The sequence below is a fragment of the Plecotus auritus genome, assembly GCF_963455305.1.
Source record: "Plecotus auritus genome assembly, chromosome: X".
NCBI classification, from domain to species: domain Eukaryota; kingdom Metazoa; phylum Chordata; class Mammalia; order Chiroptera; family Vespertilionidae; genus Plecotus; species Plecotus auritus.
This window is the reverse complement of record NC_137784.1, coordinates 11,942,524-11,965,864: the sequence shown is the minus strand read 5'-3', so window position 1 is coordinate 11,965,864 and position 23,341 is coordinate 11,942,524. Positions and strand designations below refer to the sequence as shown.

The window sequence follows — 23,341 nt, the reverse complement described above, 5'->3', positions numbered from 1 at the left end:
GGCAACTCTCCCAGCCTACTGCCTCCCTCTCAGAGCCTCCACAAACATTCTCCCTTGCTGAGCCCCAGCCTCCATCCTTTTCTAGCTCCCCCTTCTTCCTCTCTGAGTAGCACTGCCCTCCCCCCCCCCCCCAGCAACTTCCCCTGGTCCTTTCCCCAGTGTTTTTTCCTGAGTCTCCAACCTTAGTATTGTCTCTCTCTCAGCCTCCCCATCACCATCCTCCCTCTCTGAGCACTCCCCACCCTACATGCAAGTTCCCTCTGATCCTTTCCCCAGAATTTTTCCTGAGTCTCCCACCTTAGTATTGTCCCTCTCTGAGCCTCCCCAGCAGCATCCTCCATCTCTGAGCTCCCATCCTCCCTCTTTGAGCTTTCTTTCCAGCATTCTTTTCTGACCCCCACAGCATCCTCCCTGTGTCTCTCCTCAGTCTCTGAGTCCTACCTTTTGCACACTCCCTCTCTAACCCTACCCCTACCTCTCTGAGCCTCTGCCCTTTTATGTTTGCCCCACACAGCGGGTTCCCAGGTCACTGCCTTGACCCTGGGCATATTGGGGGAATCTGTGGGCTCTAGCAGCAGAGAACGAACCCCTGGCCCCCTGGAGTTGGACGCCCAGCCCAACAGGTTAGAGAATGCCTGGGAGCCCATGCCTGGGCTCTGCAACCTGCTCAGGTACTGTCTGCCCTGTCCTTCTGCAGTGGGCCTGTGAGGGCTGCTCATTCATGGGGTGGTGGAGGGGCGGGGTGGTTACAAAATACCTACTGGGTCAAAATCAGATGGACTTGAAGGGCTTTTGTTTCTTTCTGCTGAATCTGTCGGGTGGCAGGGGGGTCAACAATGCAAGGGGAGGGCAGTGTGTTCTCTAACTGGTCTTTCCCCTCCTATATCTCCCTTCCTCCTTTCCTTGTCCCCTTCTCTCTGGTCTCTTGCCCTCTTCTCCCGCCCCCTCTTCCCTTGCCCCTTCTGCCTCCCCAGTTGCCCCTCATTATCCCTTTAACCCCCCTCCTCTTCCTCTGCCTCCCCAGTTGCCCCTCATTATCCCTTTAACTCCCTCCTCTCCCTTCAGTCTTCCTTCCTCTTTTACCCTCCCTCTCCCAACACTGCTGCTAAGAGAGAAAACACACTGCATCTCTCCTCCATCAGCCTGCCTCCTGTAATTTTATCTTCTTGAAGGTGACACTGCAGAGTCACCTCTTAGTCCCTTCCCCATGGGGTCCTAGAATACCAGCTTTGCTCAGGACACAGGGGTTGTTTGTCACCTGTGTTTGTCCATAGGGTTCGGGATGAGAGCTGGATCACGGACGACCAGAGGGCAGCAGACCAGAATGCAGCCTTGAACCCTGAGGACAGGGACCCGGGTCTCTTCCTGCTGCACCAGGACCAGGAGTGTCGTGCCATCCTATACAAAATCCTCTGGGATGGGCAGGACCTGTTGGCTTCCAACCTGCAGGAGTACTTGGTCCAGGTATAGGCTGGGGGGAGTGTGTCCAAGTCCCAGAGAGATCCAATGGGACTGAGGTTCCTGCTACCCTGGAACATTTGCAGTTATAATAATCACCATAAGTATTTCCCAATGTCCATCCCTCCAACAAAACAAAAGAAAATACAAGGGCGGGGAGGGCGGGGAGGGCGGGGGGTGCGTGGAGAAACTGCTGAAACCATTTGCCTAACACTGCATTGAATCCGGCCATGCATGGGTCTATGATGCCCCCTGGTGGCAAATAAGCCAAATGACAGCACAAAGCCCAGGAGCTCTGAGCCCTTGCCCCTGCTCTAGAGCAGCCAGTTTAGGGAGAAAATTTATTTTAGATAAGGAAAGGTCCTTTCAGGAAGAGGCCACTGCCCCACTCTGTCCCTTTTGAAAAAGCCTTGTTCAAGGCCGGGTCTTAAAAGGGGTTAAACAGAATGCCTGAAACATTCCTAGGGGGGCTTAGTTGCATGTGTGTGGGGGACAGTGAGAAGGGGGCCATATAACCCTCCAACAGAAAAGATGGAGAGAATTCCAGGAAGAGAGATCCCATCTCACCTGAGGCATCCACAGTTCTTTAGCAAATGCATAATGGACAATCTAGTTAATCTAGTTTCCCACAATACTTCTTGAATTTTGCTTCCTCTCTCGGACTTAATGAAAGTGATTTGTGTGTGTGTGTGTGTGATCAGAATTCGGAAGAACCGCACCTCTCAGTCGACCACATCAAGCAAATAATTGGGATCCTGAGGGACTTCATCCACTCCGAGGAGCATGGAGTGATGGCATCCATGATATCAGAGCTAAAGGTGGACCTGAAATTTGACAGCTTTTTACTCAGTCAGATTCCTCTGGTACTGTTTGGATTTCAGAATGTTGTAAGTACTCTATGTGGCCCTAGAGAACATACTAGAAAGCAGGAAGCCCACTGAAGCAGCGCATAGCCAATCCCCTGGAGTTCAATTACCATCTTCTTTCACAGTTCCAACCTCTTCTCACCTGTTGACACCTGAATCTGGGTTTCAGTTCTTCTAAACATTGAATATGCAATTGCAGGTGAATAGGTCAATTGTGTTTGGCCACTAATAGCAGGAGTGCAGGATTTGGGAACAAGTAGCATTTGCCAGCTGAACTAGGTTTGGGCTTTAAGCTTATGTGTCTGCCCAAACAGAGGAGTTGTTCCAGGTGTGAGACCATGTCTGCCTGAGCTTTGTGTCGCAAGCCTCCAACACAGAGCCTGAGGTTTCATAGGCGCTCAGTAAGTGCTCAATGAATAAGCAATGAAGAGGCCCAGTGCAGTAGATTTGATCACCGAACCCATTTTCTAGACCCCAGCACAACTTAGGGTCAGCTTGGAGACTCAGTCCAGAAGAAACAGAAGTAGGGTAGAAATGCAGAGCAGAATGGTCAACACTTTATCTCAGAGTATAAATTAGAATTAGTAAAAACTCATTTCTTAGTAGTGGGCCAGAAATCTGCATTTTTATGTTTTATAGGTGAGTAGAATGTTGAGGCACCATTTAATTAACACCCAGTGGCTGTTTGCCATGGATATCATCATCCAGCGAGCGGTGATGGCTGCAGTCGTCATTCTCATCTCAGGTAAGTGCCTGCTTCTTTCTCTCCCATCTTGGCTATACTTCTTGGCAATAAAGCAATACTGTCACAGACCCTTTGGGGCTAAGATTCTGACTCTAAGAATTTCTCCTGCGCTGTATTTCTGTGCCCCCTGGGCCTAACCGAGACTAAACTCATGATCTAAAAGTTAGCATAGATGCTACAGTGCATCCTTAGGAACACCTGCTGGTTGGTTGAGAATTGAATGGTGCCTTCTCAGAATCACTGTGTGGTAACTGTAGGTATCTTTTGCTCTTGTCTACTCTGAGAGCTGCTTACTGAAGTTCTTTCTGTGGTAACTTCTTCCTGCAGAGGAAGATTTCTAACACTTGTGTTGACACTGCCATTTCCTCTCTGGATTTCACTCCTTCCCTGTCTTCTGCCTGCTCCCCTGAAAGCATGGGAGCCCAGCTCAGCTTCTAACTTCCCAGAGCAGCTCTTTAATCCCCAGGACCGCATTACTCCCCGCTCCAAGTAGGCAACTTTCTGTAGTAAATGTACACAGGCCAGGTTGGAAGCCTAATTGTACCTTTTTTAAACTTCCCTTGGCTAACTAACTTAACACATTTAAATCTCAGTTTTCTCATCTTTAAACTGGGGGTGATCACTTTTGCACTGCCAAGAACTGAGTGAAATAGTTCCTCTCCATTTTTAAAATCAGTCCCAATACAGTGTTGCATTGGCAGGGCCAGCTTCTGAACAGCCTTGTTTGCTGGCGCGGGACATAAAAGGTACATGAGGCTCTGGTCTTGTTGAACCGTGGTCCTTTCTTCTTCTTCCATGATTGCGTAGAGCTCCGAGCCCACTTTGAGCCCACCTTGGAAACAGAGGGGGTGAATGAGGACCCAGATGAGGTGGACCAGGATGGTCCCCCAGCAGACCCACCTGGAAGTGAAGCACATGCAATACATGGAGGTACCAGACCCACTTCAGCACTTGTCCAGGAAGCCCAGCACCAGGAGCTCCAGCGGAATCTGGGCCTCCAGCTGGACCGTCTGAGGCAGGAGACTGGCAGGTCAGTAGGGTGGGACAATGATTTGAACCAGCAAGGCAATTGATTTAGTTTAGTGCTTCACCCAGGTCTCGGAAAAGAATCACCACCGGGGAACTGAGCAAAGGGATATTCTCAGTTTCAACTGACAGATTAAATGCCTCCCTTTTATATTGGAAATCCAGGCTGCACAGCACTTAGCCATATTAAAGGCAGCAGCATCTTGGGAGTTTTCTGTGTCTTTTTGCCAAATAGGAACCCTGGGATGGCCTGTGGGTACAGTGGACATTTGCAGCCTGCTCCTACAGAAGTAGCCAAGTTGGGGACTGGTTAGCACTCTACCATGGTATTTGGCCCATAACCCTGACCCCAAGGAAGTTTGCCCTTACCTCTTTGAATCTCTTCCTTGTGGTTTGTCAGGATTCCCTCAGCAGGCATTCATGAACTGCCTTCCCAGCCAAGGGACCCTGGCACTGTTATGAGGTTCCCCCAAGAGCTGATCTGTTTTATTCACTTCCTGGGACATAGTAGGTGCTTAAAATTATTAGAAAAATAAAATGATTCCTGTTTGCACTGGAGAAATCATATCAGTGGATTTATGAAAAGTATAAGCCACAGCTATAGCAAATTAGTTGGTATTGGTTCCAAATGATGCCTTTTTTGCCCCATGATCATCCATGTTGATTGATATTTAATGGGGAGAGATAAGGTGCCAAGTGTACATATTTTGGAAGAGAAGCTGTATACACCCCTAGGGATCTCTAACATTGAATCTTAGGCAGATCTAATCATTTCTTTTTAGGAAGATCTGGAGTCTCAATGAACTAGTGGTGGTGGCATAATTTTTGAAGTTTTTGAAATATGACAAATGTGAATGTTGATAGTAATACTTAGCACTTTTAAAAAATGTTTTTCTGGTAAAGTTTGTAATTACCAACTCAAAAAAATGTTGTATATAGGTTCAAAGGTTATTCTCCACTGTTGATGTTACCAGTCTCCGTAGCATTAGGGAATTAGTAAATAGCAGCCAGCACAATTGCAAATGCCTGATAAACATTAAATCCCTACAAAGCATGACTGTCCTTGCAATATAAAGGTGCTTTAGCTGTGTTTGGGGCAGAGCAGGAAGATGGTACCTACTGCCCAAAGTGATATTGCCTGGGAATAACTGGTATGAGCATCTGTGAGACCAGTTCCTGTATGGCAGGCTTCTACCTCCTCAGCTTAGTCCCCTGAGAGGAGGAAAGAACCTGACCACTAGTTTCAGTGACTTAATCTGACCTAGGGAGACAAGTTGAAGTTATCAGATCATTCTGGCTGAGTTCCACTGGGTTATCTTGGTTCATGGTACATTTTGAGAAAAAATACACTCCCACCCTGAGCACTAGTCTTTTTTTTTTTTTTTCAAGGGGAGGAAACAAGGAATTTACCCATGTAGACTGCTCACGAAACTTTGAAGAAACTAGATTGACCATTGGGATTGTGCCTCTTTCTCAATCTCTAATGTTAAAGACATATTTGAGTTGAATGGTGTTAGACTCTCTGGAATGATGGCTTTTTTTTTTTAAACCAGACTTTTGAAAAACCTACTTCAAACAGAGAGAGCATACCAGAATCTTGTACAGCAATCCCCAGAATGGAAAACTCAAGAATTGTGCCTCTCTCTGTCACAATTAAGCTCTAATGGTGAGTGACTTTCAACTTGCTCTGACTTTATGTCTGTGTGAGAGACCATTTAACAGCTAATATTATAGCCCTAGCCAGTTTTGCTCAGTGGATAGAGCATCAGCCTGCAGACCAAAGGGTCCCAGGTTCAATTCCGGTCAAGGGTATGTACCTTGGTTGCAAGCTCCTCCCCGGCCCTGGCTGGAGCTCCTGCAGGAGGCAACCAATTGATACGTTTCTCTCACATTGATGTTTGTCTTTCCCTCTCTTTTCCACTCTCCCTGAAAATAAATGGGGAAAAATCCTCGGGTGAGGATTAACGTAAAAAATAAAAGCTAGTATTCTAGTTAACCGTGACACAATTGAGATTGTTCTCTAATTAACCACTAAGTAAGTATTCCTGTAGATTCCGGAATACTAATCAATAACAAAAAGGAACTACTGGTACATTAAAAGCAGAGTGAATCACCAAAGTGTTATGCTAAGTGAAAGAAGCCAGATTCAAAAAGGCTATATACTATGACTCCTAAATATAGACTATTTACCCAATATTCTGTTAAAGGCAAAACTATAGGGACAGAAAACAAATCAGAATGGGCAGGGGGGACTGATTACAAAAGATGTGGCTCCTTGCTACACATCTTGGGGTGATGGACATTTCTGTATCTTGATTGTAATGGTCACAAGACTTTGCTGCATACCTAAAAGTGGGTCGTTTACTGTTTAAGTTACACCTCAGTAAACCTGCTTTGTCCATTCTGTGCTGCTTACAAAAAGGCTACAGTTACCTCTTGGAATGTGAATGGATGAGGTCTGAGGCAAAATCTCACTAAAAAATATATTATTTCCTCCTTTGATTTCCAGTGCAGTTAGGGATGTGACTCATGAGAAAAGGCATTTTAAAGATGGGAATAAGTAAAGTGATACATAACCAAGTTCCAAACTAGCTAAAGGTCACAGGTAAGGATTATTTGACTCTGGACTAATGTACACTGTGTACTAGAGCAGCTGAGACAGGCTCAATCCATTTCCTTTTCACATTACATTTACATTCTGGAATAGTTTATTTCCTTGTCACTGTTGGGAGTTTTATTGTTACACATCAATATACAATAAAACAAACTTCTAATTACTACAGAGAACCCAGCATCATCTTATGGGCAGAGAACATATCAAGAGCTTGTAGACTGGTTGCAGATGCAAGGAGCAGATGCAAATACTATTGAAAAGGTAAATGTATACCCCCAAAAAACAATCCTATGCTATTATTACAAAGGTGCTTACCTCCTATGTATTTGATCTTTATTTCAGATTGTTAAAGAAGGTTACAAACTTTCTGATATTCTTAATGACATCACTCAGGAAGAACTGAGATACCTTGGTCTGCGGTAAGAACAGCCTCAGAACACTTTGTACAATAGAAACGAACTTTTTTCATGTGATTATGCTTTTAAATATAGTAGAAAACAAACTGCTGCTACCTTTCTCCCTTCATTGAACTTAACTCCTTTTTCTATGGCTTAGAAAACTCTAAACTCTGCAGTTTTCCCAGGTTCAAGTTGGGAGTAAAGCCAAGAGGTGGCAGAAGCTAAAGGCTCTGTAGGAAAAGCAGGAAGGTGAAATAAGCACTTTCCCCATTCCACGCTACACCAAAACATGTCTTTAAATTGCAGCCTACATTCTGGTTCCCTTGTCATCTTCAATGGGCTGTTCTGTACAGATCAGCACTCCTGCATATACCTCTAAGACAATGTCCCACTCCTGCTGGGGCACAAATGTCACCTCCATGTGTGAAAAGAACATATTTCTATTTTAACTAGGTTTTTACAATGTGATAGGAAATCTAGACAAGCCTAGAATTATATACTATACTTTTTGCCATAGGGCTTCTAAAGAAGTATTCTGCGGTGTTGCTTTGAAGTTTTCTTTTAACTCTAAAGACTCTTCTTTTTGTTTCATAGTGGTGGGCTCCTCTGCAGGCTCTGGAGTGAAGTCTCCCAGTACAGAAGACAGACTCAGAGGGCCCCAGCAACCCAAGATGAGGCTTAAGCAGTCAGCAAAGCCAGGGGATAGAGGGAGCAAGGAGCCCACATCTTTGTTGTTAAATTTCTCATACAGACACACACAAAACACCATGAATAATTTAAAAACTTGAAGTTCTAAAGAGTTAGAGGTCAGAGAGGGAGCAAGGAGCTGACATCTTTGTTGTTAAAAGTTTCTCATACAGACACACACAAAACACCATGAATAATTTAAAAAGTTGAAGTTCTAAAGAGTTAGAGGACAGAGAGGGAGCAAGGAGCTGACATCTTTGTTGTTAAAAGTTTCTCATACAGACACACACAAATCACCATGAACAATTTAAAAACTTGAAGTTCTAAAGAGTTAATAAAATGTTTTCACTGGCTTTCATGTTTTATGCCTCTGTTTATCAACATTTTAACGGTGAGTAGAACGGTATGTATTGTGAGAACAGTAATGTGAGCCACAGTTTTGACATCCAGAGCATTATGGAATTCTTAAAAATGAATTTTAATTTACTTCAATGAAAAAAAAATCAGCACATCCTATATAGCACTCGCTGCAAAGATAAAACAATGGGTGTTTTAACAAAAAGGCTGGGAATCACTGTTTTAGGTTATAAGTTAATAGTAACTGGCTAATTGCACTTTAAGTTATTTGACCTTTGAAATGATTGTGAAGTAGTCCTATTTAAAAACGGAACTGTCCTTCTACCCACTGCTTGGTTATAGTAAATGTTGTCTTATAGGCGTGTGTGCATTAATGTATGCTGTTGTTAGCTGTGGGGTTGGGCCAGACAGGGGAATGAGCCCCTACCTACCCCCCCCCCCCCAACAATAAGGTGGCAGAATTGGACAGGCATACAAAGAATTGTTTTTCCTTTCAATAACTAAAAAGTACTTAAAATAGTGTACAAACTAGATCAAATAGAACTGTTCTAAGGAAATAATCTGAAGTAAGGTTAAAGTCTGTTACCTATTTAGACCTATATAAATCTAACATAACCTTTAATGCAATACTGTATAAACTGCATGCAATTACTACCTTTATCCACATACATTCTATGGGTGAGAACAACAAGAGTTCCTTACAGTTGCTGTCAAATAGCCCACTGAAGATGTAACCCATCTTTCTCCCATTAACTGATGGACTTAAACTTAATCCACTGATTTGCACCCCGAACTTCAAAAGGTGGCTCGTTGGAGTAGATGTGATAGCCTAGTTCTTCCAAAGGTGGTTCAGGATCAGCTGTAGCAAATTGGGCAGCATCCTCAATTTCTTTCCTCACTTCGACATCAATTTCCTAAAATCAGATTACAGTTCGAGATTTTTAAATAAACAACAGTGTAAGTACCAAGTAGTTATACTCTCTGATCCTGTCGCTAGTATAACTACAATTCTTCTAGTACTAATATATAGCTGCTATAAAGATGTTATTTAACTGAGTGACACAATGACATACCCAGAAATATTTTATAGTACAGACATCAATATTTAAAGTAATTATATATATATCTCAGCCAGTGAGGCTCAGTGGTTGAGCATCGACCTATGAAATAGGGCACATGTCCGGGTTGCAGGATCGATCCCAAGTAGGGGCGTGCAGGCGGTAGCCTATTGATGATTCTCATCAGTGATGTTTTTATCTCCTTCTCTCCCTTCCTCTCTCTGAAATCAATAAAAATGTTTTTAAAGTAACTATACGCGCACACGCACACACACATATCCTAGTGTGGAAACACGAATAAAAAAATAAAAATAATCACCAAACTATATTTCTAGTAAAAATAATTGTGCTCTTGGGAAGTTTTAACAGGCTTTGGCCAATATAACTAATGTTCTGTGATAATAGATACCTTCCCATAGGGTAGTTCCTGAGGAGTGGCAGCTACTTTTGTGTGGAGAAATATCAACTGCTCAGAAAGGAAAGCCCACTTTTAAACCACCAAGAGTAACAATACCTTCAATTCTTCAACACTGGCAAGATTGCTGTTCACCATTCTATCCTTGAGAAGCATGATAGGGTCACTCTTACTTCTTACTTCCTGAATTTCCTCTCGTGTACGATAACTACAGGGAGGGAAACACAGAAGTAGGTAAGAATAGTTCCAGTATAGCAGAGTTCTGTGATATATAGAAGTATGTTGCTGAGATGGAGCTCATCGATACCTATGTCACTGATGGAATGACAGAATTATATTTTCAAAGCATAAGAACTGAGCCTGCTGTTTTGTAAGAGCTGCTTATATCTATAGAAAACTCTATACTGGCAATTAATTCACCTGGCTTCTCCAGCACTGTGACCACAGGGGCCAAGTCTTTCTTTGCATCTTTGATCTAGAGGTAGGGTATGCAGAAAGTGGTGGAGCCTCTTTCTGTGTCAACTGCCCCCCTCCCTTGCGCTCCTAAATTTCATGTAGGTGGGGACAGTAGAGATGGTTCTTGGCAGTGATAATCACAGACTCTGAGGCAGTAGAATGTCAAGCAGGAAATAAATGTGCCTTTCTCTTCTTCCTTAAGACCCCGAAGACGCGTGGCCAGCGAAAAACTTGTGTTAACAGGTTTTCCAATTCTTGAATCTTTAATACATCCTTGTCCCACACATCATTTGAAATAACACTAAAAGGACTACAATTTTTTGAAAACAGATTTACAAAAAGTGCATTTTTCCATATAAGTTGCTCTTTATATTTTCCCTTAGAACTCCTCCACTCTATACTCAAAGGCTTGCTATGGCTTACTTTGACTAAATCTACTATTGTGTCACTCTCTGGGACACAGCATTACATGCCAGAATTACTAATTGACATGTAAAACTCCTATCTTCTAGTGTACCCTATCTTTTTGTGACTCATCTATTTCAACATACTGAATGCCCCATGTGCCAGCTTGCCTCACTCCATACCAGCTAGAACATTTTCAATTTCTCACTTTAGAAAAAATAATGCCATGAAAGAATCTGGGGTAATGCCCCCCAATTTACTACACCATCAGACCTGCTTTATGGAAGAATTTCTCTCGGCAATTTTATGTTATTGCTGCTCATGCTAACATGTAGATATTATATAGTAGGGATTTTTCAGAATACTTTCTATACTGGAACCAATTTATTGGAAGGCACGGCTTTCCAGCCAGGACTCAAGTTTACTTGAAGCCAGCTAGTGTCTGACTTCAAAAGCAAATGTTGAAATGCTTTGCTTTTTCATGTGAATAGCACCATTCATAGCACATCCCACTTTACACACCATGCTCATATTTCCCATGACCATACCTGACTCCAGGATCACTCATGCTATGTCCATGGTAACGGTAAGTCTGCAGCTCCATTAGTATAGGCCCCTAAAACAGAACCCAAGGGAGATTAGGCAAGACCACAGGCACAGCACACCAACAATCAATGGCCTCAAATGCACACACTTGCAGGTTCAAACATATTCTCAACAGATCCATAAATCAGGTGAGTTGTCAGGAATTTCTTACTAGTTGACTGCTGCTTATCTGTTCTCATTTCTAATACAGATGGACTGCATGTTTCTTCATTCTCATTTTAAACAGGAACCTGCCCCAGTTTGTTAGGAATCAAAAAGGCACTTAGCATAATACAGAGCCTACTGATGTTAAAGAATGTTTGTTCCATCAGTGTTGCATGTGTCATATAATCCTATAAAAACAGCTTAAGTTTAAAGAAGAAAAACCTATTAGAAAGCAGGTATGGCAGCAGAAAGGGGGATGGCATTTATCTTCAGGGTCACTAAGCTAGTCTTTCTCCTCCAATCACAGGTGACATCTATAAGCATACTGATCCTTTTAAAGCGCTAGAGAAAAATACTAAAACAAGATTAAAGCAACTCTCCATGTGTGCTGGAAAGCACAAAAGGATAGGAGAACTAAAGATAGGCTGGGTAGGTGAATTTCCACCTCACACCCATTTCAGGCAGTGTTCCTTAGGGGCTAGCAACCAATCCTGCTGCATGCAGATCTGGCCAGTGTGTAACAAGAAGCTGGCAGGTATCCTGATACTTGAGCCCATCTGTCTCTCTGCTGGGAGTTTGGCCAGCGTGGCTACAACCAGGTAGCTTGCTCATAAAACACTAGCTCCCTACAGCCCTTTGGGGAAGGAAGTGAATCAAGGATCTCTGGGCAGTTTGGTGTAGTAGATAAAAAGGGAGATTCTGAGTCCAAGTGCTTGGGTTCCAATCCTAGTGTAATATACTGTATACTAGCTATGTACCCTTAAGTATTCTGTTTTCCTCATCTGCAAAACAGTAATAACCTAACTCAGAGTTGTGCCAATTAATACTTAAAAAATACTTAGTGCATTACCTGACAAATGTCAAGCCCTCAATAACAGTCACCTCGTCTTTCTGTTATGTCATCCAGCAGTCATTTGGAAATACAGTGGGTTCGGTAAAAAGGGTGGTGATAAGGGGCTTTCCAGACACTCCCCAATTCCAAGATAAAGCTTTGGTCAGGCTGGGAAGGTCAACACATGCTACGAACCACTGATCCTGTTTCCATGTGGGGTTAGACCCCATATCTTCTTTTAGAAACTGGGAGAGAGGGGCACGGTACCCAGCTTCCAGGGCCTGGACCCCTAGTCCTGCAGTCCTGATACAGACTGCTCAGCCTGCTGGCACCAACCTGCCATCTTCATCATGCTCTATTTTATTCTTCTTTTCTCTTCTTTAACTGCTCTGCATTTCCTTGGCTGCTTCACCCCCTTTCTTTCATTTTCATCACTGCTAGCCAAATCTTAATTTACATTACTGCCCAGACTCACACACCCACAGAAGTCACTGAAAGGTGAACCTCTGGGCATGCTTTCCGGGCTGTGGAAGATTGATTTAGGGAAAACATCTTTCCACTAGCTCTTATGGTACATATTCCTCGTCAGGCCAACCTCACTGTTCTCTCCGTTGCATAACTGAAAGGTCAAGATTCTTAGGACTGAAACAGCAAGACCAAGATTACATACTTCAACCATAATATTTAATTTATAGAAGACAAACTTATACTGAATGCCTATTACACAGTATAAGCAAAGTTCTCTGCTGAGCATTATGGGGGTCCCCAATCTGTTCAAGCAAGCTTATAGTTAATGGGGGGTTGGAGGCACATAATTAACGAAACCAAAAGGCAAACTAGATCAAGTGTCACGATAAAGACAGAGACAAAATGCTGAGGAAGCCCTGGAAGATTTACCCCAAATGGAAGCAATGTGGAATGTTTCCCAGGAGTTAAGCTACCAAGACAACTCTATTTATAAAGGGATCTGATTCACTTGACCGGACTCTACTTCTATCTTATGCACCTCAGTCAGTAGCTACCCCTGCATACCTATGACAGACATGGGGGAGGCAATCTTTTAACTTTAAGACAGATAAACATCACTAGCAATCTCTAGCCCAGAGGCCTCAGATAAAGTCTTACCTTTCCAGCCCTACAATGGGCAGCTGCAAACTTTGTTGCCTCCCGGACACATAGGACATCCATTCCATCTACCTGTTAATACATGGCAAAGGGGCAGAGTATAAATCAAACCGCCTAAGATCATTTTAACTCTACGTGAGCTGCTCCTGCATTAAGAAAATAGAACTCTTGCCCTGACCGGTTTGGCTCAGTGGATAGAGTGTCGGCCTGTGGACTGAAGGGTCCCAGGTTCGATTCCGGTCAAGGGCATGTACCTTGGTTGCGGGCACATTTCCAGTGGGAGGTGTGCAGGAGGCAGCTGATCGATGTTTCTCTCATCGATGTTTCTGACTCTCTATCCCTCTCCCTTCCTCTCTGTAAAAAATCAATAAAATATATTAAAAAGAAAATAGAACTCTTGCCCTGGGTAGTTGCTCAGTGCTTAGAGCACTGGCCCACAGATCTAAGGGTTGCAGGTTTGATTCCCAATGAAGGGTACATGCCTGGGTTGCAGGTTCCATCTCCTGCCTGTGAGGTGCATGCTGGAGGCAACCAATCAATATGTCTCTTTCCCATTGCTGTTTCTCTCCCCCTCCTCCGTCCCTTCCACTCTCTTAAAAAAATCAACGGGAAAAAATATCCTCAGGTGAGGATTAAAAAAAAAACACGAAAATACAACTCTTCAATCTGTCTGAAATTGTCAAGTACACACACAGAGGCATTGAGCCATGAAGGTGTCCTTACCCTCAGTCCAGGAATGAAGTCGCCTCTCTTGTAGTAATCAGTGCTGGCTGCTGCTCTCTCAACAGACGTTCCCATCCCATAGCGGTTATTTTCACAGATGAAAATACAAGGTAATTTCCACAAAGCTGCCATATTGTAAGCTTCAAATATCTGACCCTGGAAGTATGCATAAGAAGTTCAAGTGAGTTCACTTTGCTGTTTTTCTCAATTTCATCCTAACAGTTGCTAGTCTGTCAGAGAAAGCTTTCATAAAGTATAAAAAGCTGCATCTACAACGAAGCTTCTGAGGAAAGGGGTGTGTGTGTGTAGGGGGGAATGGAGATGCAGCAAGCATCATCTTTTCCAATTAAGGGATATGAAAAGCAAACACCACTTATTTCTGTGGGGCCAAGGCAGTATGTAGACCAGGGAAAAGAGGAACACATAAAAATGTGTGGCTACCTAGTTTTATGCTTTACTATAAGTTCTAAGAGACTCACTGGATAACCAGAGTGAACCAGTATTTAAGAATCAGCATCCACAGCAGGGTCTCAAAGAGTGCCATCCACAGACTAGTGACGCCTTGGACCATGATCGGAGAAGCACACAGAGTCAAGGCTCAGAAACCATGAGAGGAGTTTGACAATGCCAAGGCCTTCCAGATTCTGAATCAGTACATCACAGTACTGGTTTAAGAATTGGTTTGCAATGGGTTCAAATATAAAAAGGTCCACAAAGTTTGTGAAGTACTGAGGTACAGCAAAGGAGAGCTCCCTCAAAGGAGCGCATCCCTATAAAGCACTTATGAAATATGCCAAGAGGTGAATCTCTAACCTGGCCATAAAACCCAAATTTACCTTGTCTATTTTATCTAGTAAATAGTATCTTCTCAACAAACTGACCTAAGAATAGTCACCACTTTGAAAGAGGCACATACCTGGTTAGCAGCGCCATCGCCATACAAAGTCAAACAGACCTCATCTTTTCCATTATACTTACAGGCCAGAGCAATCCCAGCTCCCAGGGGCACCTAGTATTAAGGACAACCAAGAAAGAAAGCACAGAAATCCACGAGGGGAGAAATTAATGCTCTAAATTTTAACTCTTCACCAGAAATTTAGAAATTATACTGTCACTACAAACTCTCCCTACCCCAACCCTATCTATGCTTACTCCACCCCCAATATTAGAAGTAAAGCAAGAGAGTAAGATGAGTAATTATTATACTCTCAACTATTAAGCAATAACATTTCTGAACTCAAAGATCCAACTAATTTTAAGAGCCAAAAAATGAAACCTAGGCATAAAAAAAACATTGTAGAAATCTCAATATATTAGAAAGTAAACCAAACAATCTAGATATGATTTTATGCTGTTACTTCTTCATTATTCACTAATTGATAAAAACATGAAGTTGGCAAAGGGACTCTAAGTAAGCCCTGAGATGCTGATCTTCTGCCTCTCCTGGTCTGGCACCAGCATCAGCACTGTCTATAGCAGGAAGAAGTAGGGCCAAGTGGATGTGACAAAGCAATTAATGTACTTAAATACAAATAAAAAAGTAAAGGTATAGCTCCACTGCTAGAGGCTTTTGCTTACTTAAAAGTCATTGTCTAAATCTATTCATTAAATGATCAAATGGTAGGGTACAAAGCAATAGGTCTGTTAAGCACTCTAAGCTCCAAGAGTACTAAAATACATCAGAGGGAAGTTCTCTGGGGCATGAACTATTGTAAACACAGAGATAAGAGCCAAATCTAGGAAAGCATGCAATCCCCATCCTCGACTACCTGAGCTCCAACGATGCCATTGCCCCCGTAGAAATTCTTGGCATACATATGCATTGATCCTCCTTTTCCTTTAGCACAGCCTCCTCTACGTCCTAGAAATGGCAGCACACACACATATGCATCAAAGACCAAATATGCAAACAAAACCACCCCCAAACATTTACTTAAGAGGCTCATCCATTAGAACTCTAGAGGCCAATTAAGTTGAATAAGCACCTGCCCCTCTGTGCAAACACATATTCCTCCTTTTCTCCAGGTCCTTTTATAATAAAGGTCAGATTAGCCCCAGGTCCTAACCTTTCCAGCTCTCTCATCAATGAGTTCCCCTCAGATGTTAGAGAAGTACCCTGGACTGGTTTTTTGGGTTTTTGGCAGTTACAAACATTCAATTTCTCCTACACTGGCACACTAAATAGTTCAAGAGTCAAGGGGAACAAAGACAAAAGGAAATACTAAGGAGAATCCTAGAATTTACACTGTTAACCATGAAATGTTTTTACTCAATGACTGCTAGGTTTCTGCTGGCATGTTACAGTGATAATAAAGACAATTCTGATTTCATAGAGCTAATCTTTTAAAACTTTAACCTGAAGGCTCAGATGACCTCAAAAATGGTCAGTTTACTCAAAAGGGAGAGAATGTTTGTATTTCTTTTAATTCAAATTTTTAATATTAACTCATAAGGAGTTAGCATCTTTTTTTTTAACATTTTTAAAATTGATTTCAGAGAGGAAGGGAGAGGGAGATAAATAGAAACATCAATGATGAGAGAGAATCATTCATTGGCTGCCTCCTGCACAACCCTATTGGGGATCAAGCCTGCAACCCAGACATGTGCCCTTGACCAGAATCGAACCTGGGACCCCTCAGTCCATAGACTGACGCTCTATCCACTGAGCCAAATTGGCTAGGGTGGGAGTTAACATCTTAATAGGAGAGATTTAAAAACAAAATTCATTAATTTCCCCTTTTTGTAAATTAGTGACAAACCTGTAAGCTCCGCGAGAATTTCTCGTACAGAAAGCCCACGAGTAAAGGTAAAGCCATGAGCCCGATAGGCTGTGATCAGATGGTCTGTGGGATTTATGCCAGCTTCCATGCCCACACAACAAGCTTCCTGCATTAAAGGAAGAAGCATCAATTAATCAATACAATACACATTTCTAGATAAAAGGTTTCCTACACTAATATGAAACATTTGGCCTAGCTGAACTCTTCCTGTCCTGTGTTGAAGAAATGAACAATAGGAAGCATTAGCCCCGTATTTCCATATGGCACCAACTGGCTAGAACCAAGTCATGACATCTCCTACAAGTGGGACCTGTCTATTCCAGCTCACCACCAGTCCTTGTCACACTCTCTATTTTGTATAGCTAGCTTTCTTCACTCATTTATTCTACCTAGCTGGTCCCTGTAGGAATTTAAATTTGTAGTCCTTGGTCTAACCGCCCCCCCCCACCACAAACACACACAGGAAACAAAAAAAACCCTTTACCCCAAAAGTATATCCAATGCAGGTGATCACAATACCATAAAGGCATAGGAAATCAGCGATGTAATGCATGAATAGGTTCTTTTTTTTAAAATATATTTTATTGATATTTTACAGAGAGGAAGGGAGAGGGATAGAGAGTTAGAAACATCGATGAGAGAAACATCGATCAGCTGCCTCCTGCACACCTCCTACTGGGGATGTGCCCGCAACCAAGGTACATGCCCTTGACCGGAATCAAACCTAGGACCCCTCAGTCCACAGGCCGACGCTCTATCCACTGAGCCAAACCGGTTTCGGCCATGAATAGATTCTTTAGCATAAGCTGCATAGCAGCTCTCACTCAGCATTTTCACTTTTATTGTAAAATACCAGCCTGGAATCCTCCCAATGTATAAGGCAGAGTAATAGCCACTAAGTAGAAGCCACACTTAAATTCCTAAATAACATGATTTTATTACAAAACTATCACTCACCTGACCATCACATAAGTGACAGAAACCACGAATAATTTTCTGTTTATACAGCTGATCTGCCTTTAACTCCATTCGGCGAACAGTCTGCATCATCCTGTAGTATCTGAGCCCATCCTCCCTGGTGAGCACTGTGGTGACAGGAGGGCCCTCTTCCAGCCGATGAAGGTCACACTTCTAAAATGGAATCAGTTGTCTTCCAATTACTACAATGTAAACACTGCCAACCCCATTCTAAGATCTAACTCCATCACAAAAAAACATTTAACTCAAAAACCCACAGGGACATATCAGAAATGCTGCATATTGCTTCTGACCCCTTATATCATAAAGCTCACTGTGCAATGGGATGGGGTACTGGAGGAAGGAAATCTTTCTAAGATGACTTTCACTGAAAACCCCTCGAAGTCAAATGAGTTCTAGGTTGAAAGACAAACTTTCAAAAAAGTATTCAAAGCATCTTCTCACTCAAGTTTTACTGAATCACATTCTAAACTTTGGAGTCTTTAACTTTTTTTTTTAGCTTGCCCTTCTTTCTACCCCAAACACCAGCAAGCTGCTAAGTAAGAAGAGTAAATTTTTGCTAAGCATCTCTGAACCTTGGATTCTAAAACATTTCAAAGAAAATGGTAAAAAAGCAAAAAATATCAAATGTTCTGTTCCAAGGGTAAAACTATATATCAAAGGGGACCTGCAGAAAAGTTAACACAAGTAAAACACCTCTTACCTTAATTTCAAATGTAGCATCATTTGCAAAATTCCGGGATGCCACCAGCACTCTGCTTGCCTTGAAAGACCAAAATATACAAATATATCAGTATTTTTATTCTCAGTTATTTTTAAAGTCATTACTATTATTAATCTGTTATCAGGATGCAGTCCTGGAACTTGAATAAGCCCCAATATATTCACTGGCTTATCTCCCTTCTCTGCACTGCATTGAGATCTTGTCTTCCAAATGAATCCATGCTTTGGCCAATGAAACACAATTGTACCCCTAATCTGAAGACAAACAGCAGAAAGAAAATGGGGGCAAAAACCAAACCAATCCACTTAGTCACTTTGTTTTCAAAGAAACTACAATGAGGATATAATGAAGTCAAAGGCCAAGTTGAAAAGACTAGATAATCTGTGCGCTTTGTTTATGCTATTTTAGTCATAACCAGATATACTGAGCAAGCTTAAGCTTCACTTTCAGAATCATTTTTCAAATAAAACTATGATTCAATCCCTATTTCAGGCAAACCACTTTTCTATGAAATGGATCTAGAAGAAAAATATTTCAGAGTACTCCAAGTATGAGGTAAATATATTAGTGAGAAATGTATAAGACAAAAGAAATGGTACTTAGCACTCCCTGACTTAAAAACAAAGGACTCGTGGGTTGTTCTATAATGTGAACAGATTATATCTTGGGTAGGTTCCTCCTGAAGCCCCACAAGGGAGAGATGTTCTCTACAACAGTGTTCCCTTCTTGATGTTTAAGTGGCTGTCACCGCTTGGTGGGGTAAAAATCTTTTCATTCTTACAACTGAACATACCTGCTTGCAGCAAAAATATTCTATGTGATGGCTAAGGTACAGGTTAAATTATCGGACTATTTTAGCCACACTCTGCCACATTTTCACACACTGATGTGTAAACCAACAGGACTTCTTTTCATGGAGAATTGAAGCACATTCTTCATATGCCACAAAAAGTACTTTTGGCCCTACCCCGTTGGGCTCAGCGTATGAAGCGTCCGCCTGCGGACTGAAGGGTCCCAGGTTCCATCCTGGTCAAGGGCACATGCCCGGGTTGCAGGCTCCATACCCAGTGGCAGGGAGGGGTGTGCAGGAGGCAGCCGATCAATGATTCTCTCTCATCATTGATGTTTCTATCTCTCTCTCCCTCTCCCTCGCTGAAAGATTTTTTTTTAAACGTACTTTTGATATGTTCATAGTCATCCAACTTCTAACACTGCAACACTGGACTTCATCTTGGTGAGGGGTTAAGATTACCTGATAATTGTACCTCGAAGTGTACAAGCCTACGGGCAGAAAACTATTATAATCTTCTTATCTCTTTACCCATCAACATACCATTATCTAATAAAACCAACAAGTAAAGGCAATGATGTTGCTGGAGGGAAAAAAGCTTAAATACTACTAGAAACAAATGCTTCAGTTAAGTTAGAAGTAGAGAAAGTCCATTAAAATACCTAAGAATAAATGAAGAAAATTGAAAAATTTGGGAAGAAATGGAGCTGAGAGGGGTAAAGTGACAGACAAAACGTGATATTTGGCAATCACAAAACAGATGTGTTATTTTTGGCAGTTAAAAAAATTATTTGGGATTTCCAGTAAAGATAGGGGAGTAGGTAAATGCTATGCTCACCTCCTCCCATGATCACATCAAAATTACAATTAAATTATAGAACCAACCAATACTGAGAACCACCTGAAGACTAGGTTATCAGAAGTCCCATAATCCTATGTAATAAAAGGCTAATATGCAAATCGACCGAACAGTGGAACAGCCAGTCACTATAACAAGCACTGATCAACAGAGGGCAGACACTCAACGTAGGAGCTTCCCCCTGGTGGTCAGCGCGCTCTGACAGAGGGAGTGCCGAGTGCCATTCAGCCAGAAGCTGGCTCATGGCTCGCAAGCACAGGGGCAGTGGCAGGAGCCTCTCCCGCCTCCACTCCGGGAGATGTCCCACTGCCAGCTTAGGCCTGCTTGGTGCACAGGGCCTCCAGTCAAGAATATAAAGAAGCCACATCAAGACTGGTAGGAGAGGTAGAGACACAGAACGGGCAGGTCCCACACCCACAGTGCAGTGATGAAGAATTGGGAGGGTCAGTGTGGCTCAGTTGGTTGAGGGTCATCCCATGCACCAGAAGGTCATGGGCTCAATTCCCGGCCAGGGCATATGCCCAGATTGTGGGCTCCATCCTGGGGGAGGGGGGGCAGCTGATTGATGTCACATCGATGTTTCTCTCTCATCAATAAATAAAAATTTAAAAAAAAAATTGGGAGGGACAGCTTCGCTGCACGTCTCCCCTGAGGAGCAACCATTCTAGTGAAAGAGAAAATATTTTTTAAATTCCAGACTCTACCAGTATAAGTGAAACATTTTACCTACTACTAAAAAAGTAAAAAATAATAATAATAATGGTAGTAAAGATCTCACACACAAAAAAAGTCTCACAAAAGGAGTCATAAATACAAACAATAAGACAAAGAATAAAATTTTAAGTGCAACTTAATCTTCTGTGAAATAAAAATTTTGAAAACTCTCAACCTCATTCAAATATGACATGACAGGTACTTAAGTTAAAAAAAAAAAAGTATAGGTCTATGATTCTAAAACCCACACTTTGAACACTCTAAGCAGCCTGTGTTAACACAACTGAAACCTGATGATGAATGAGCACACTGGAACCAAGAGCCCAAAGGGCACTGAGCACTCTGGGAACACATCAATTATTACAGCTTATAGAAACATTGGCTAGCGAATTTGCTCTGCTGCAAAAAGGGGGAACTATTAAAAGGGGGTTCAGGCCACAGACACACAATCTAGGGTTAATACATAGTTATTTAAAAATATTTCCCTCTGTGCCACATACGCAGGCAACAGAAAAAAATACTCAAAATAGCCAAGAAAGGGGGTGGCTCAAAGTAAGGAGCATTAACTCTTTCTCTTTCTTATCCTCATTAAAAAAATTAAATAAAAGAAAAAGAAATGTTATACGTGGAGAATCCATTACCACTATAATAGTCTTCTCGCAACAAGAATTTCTGACGGAATGAAGCTACATTCCACTCTTGTTTTATCCAGTTAACAGATGACTGCAACTCAAAACTCAATTTAGCCCGGCCGGTGTGGCTCAGTGGTTGAACGTCGACCCATGAACCAAGAGTTCACGGTTTCATTCCAAATCAGGGCACATGCCCAGGTTTCGGGCTCGGTCCCCGGTAGGGAAGCGTGCAGGAGGCAGCCGGTTCAATTTTCTCACATAAATGTTTCTCTCCCTTCCTCTTCCTCTAAAATAAATAGGAACATATCCTCGGAGAGGATTAAAAATAAAAACACCTTGCCCAAGGTCGCAGGGCTAGTAAATGGTGAGGATCGTGTTCGAAGGAGCCACTCAGTCTCCGGATTCCATGCTCTTAACATTCTACATGGCCTCTGGGTCAAGAGGAATGCAATTAGGAAGACTTAAAATGAGTGGGGCCGGTAAGGGGGTGGGGGGAAGGGGGACAGATGTAATATTATCAACAATAAAAAATTTTTTAAATGAGTGGACCGGGAAGGGTGGTCAACTGGAGACTCGTGAAGTCCAAGACCCCCTTTTCCGTCTCCAGTAAAACACACAGGCAGATCTGGGGCATACGTAGCACCGCGCCTGGAGCCGCGGCTGACCTCCATGCGGATATCGTAAAGCCCCCACCCCACCCGGTCGGCGCAGGTGGCGCAGCAGCCGCTCCTCCCCAGGCCAGGAAAGAAAGGCATCGCCTGGAGGCAAAACAAAGGCTCGCGGCTCCGAAAGCGCTCCGCCGCGCCATAGTTACAGCCACACGGCGCGCCAAGGCCCGGCCCACTCTCTGGGTCCTCCAGCCTCGGCCCCGCTCGCGCCATACACCGGGCGGCTCGCGCCAACTCACCGGCTTCTGGGCAGCGCCCGACAGCACACGGGAGACGGCGGCGAGCATCTTCCTCATGGACTGAGGGTAGCGGCAGGGCCAACGACTCCCAGCACAAACAGGGCGACCCAGCCGTCTTCTAGTCTCCTTCAGGCGCCCGGAGCGGAAGCCACGCCTTAGCCGCAGCGCGAAGTAATGGAGGCGGTGATACGTCATACTCCTCGCCGGGCCGTGGACCAACCAGGACAGTTCTCAGGGAATGCCCCGCCCACAGGAGAGGCCTGCAGCCGCCCATTGGGTGTCTGCGCCATAGAGGGGAGGGGCTGAGGGCTATTGGGTCACCCCTTGGTGGGCGGGTGCAGAGCCGTGACCCGAGGGCGCCTGCGTTGGGAAGTGGGGCCCCGCCTCCCGGAAACCGCGGGAAAAGTGCCTTCTTGGATTTAACACCGCAGATTAGCCGTGGATATTGGAAATCGTGCAAGTCAGTCCTATCGTGTGTCCAGTCCTGCCGGTGCCGCCTTCGCCCAATACATGGGATGATAAAAATTAGCAACATGGTCGGGCCAAAAGTCACAACATCTGGTTGCTATAAATGGTTCTGCCGCTGATTTTTAAAGAGACAGTGTTGTAACAGTTGTAAAATGCTGCCCTGTCTACTTGACTAGGAACCAAAAATCTATTCCCCATGTAATACTGAGAGGTCAATGGGAAAAGCCTTTTGGCTCTAGTTATTGATTCACATACTCAACGTGAGCTAACAGCATGGCACGCCTGACGGTGACAGCACAGACAAGAAACACAAAAACAACTCTAGGGTCTCTTCAGAGGAGTTTCCAGGTCAAAGTGCTAACTGTGTGCCAGTGGTATTGCACCTGGGTACTGGGTTCAGATTTAGACTCCACGTTTTAAAAGGTGCTCGGGGAAAACCATAGCAGGAACTTGTGGCAGGAATTCTAAGCTCAGGGCTTTATCTAAATGTCCAGGCGCCGACCAGGGTGAGGGTGGGGGCTTTACGAAGTCCGCATGGAAGTCAGCCACGGCTCCAAGCGGGGCTAGGTGTGTT

General features: G+C 43.3%; 2 protein-coding genes and 1 long non-coding RNA gene across 3 annotated transcripts in view; 2 read left to right on the top strand and 1 right to left on the bottom strand.

Moving 5' to 3' along the window:
- The window catches only part of MAP3K15 (mitogen-activated protein kinase kinase kinase 15), a gene marked incomplete at both ends in the record, with an annotated part of 71,416 nt that extends 64,284 nt beyond the window's left edge, over positions 1-7,132 (top strand). The window contains 3 exons of the mRNA XM_080652296.1: positions 515-671; positions 1,275-1,464; positions 7,046-7,132. Of these exons, the coding sequence (XP_080508422.1) occupies positions 515-671; positions 1,275-1,464; positions 7,046-7,132 (434 nt within the window). The remainder of the gene's footprint in view (positions 1-514; positions 672-1,274; positions 1,465-7,045) is intronic.
- Positions 2,160-4,099, top strand: LOC308240407. Its single transcript, XR_013959800.1, has 3 exons — positions 2,160-2,345; positions 2,964-3,069; positions 3,877-4,099. It is a non-coding gene; the product is annotated as an uncharacterized lncRNA (long non-coding RNA).
- Positions 6,786-22,469, bottom strand: PDHA1 (pyruvate dehydrogenase E1 subunit alpha 1). The gene is made up of 11 exons (XM_080653356.1): positions 22,300-22,469; positions 18,377-18,436; positions 17,653-17,826; positions 16,675-16,801; positions 15,685-15,776; positions 14,832-14,924; positions 13,916-14,071; positions 13,193-13,264; positions 11,034-11,101; positions 9,724-9,832; positions 6,786-9,065 (listed from the first exon to the last, which is right to left on the bottom strand). Exons 1-11 carry the CDS (start codon positions 22,354-22,356, stop codon positions 8,901-8,903), a joined length of 1,173 nt encoding a protein of 390 aa, XP_080509482.1. The 5' UTR covers positions 22,357-22,469; the 3' UTR covers positions 6,786-8,900.
- Between the last annotated feature and the right edge of the window lie 872 nt (positions 22,470-23,341).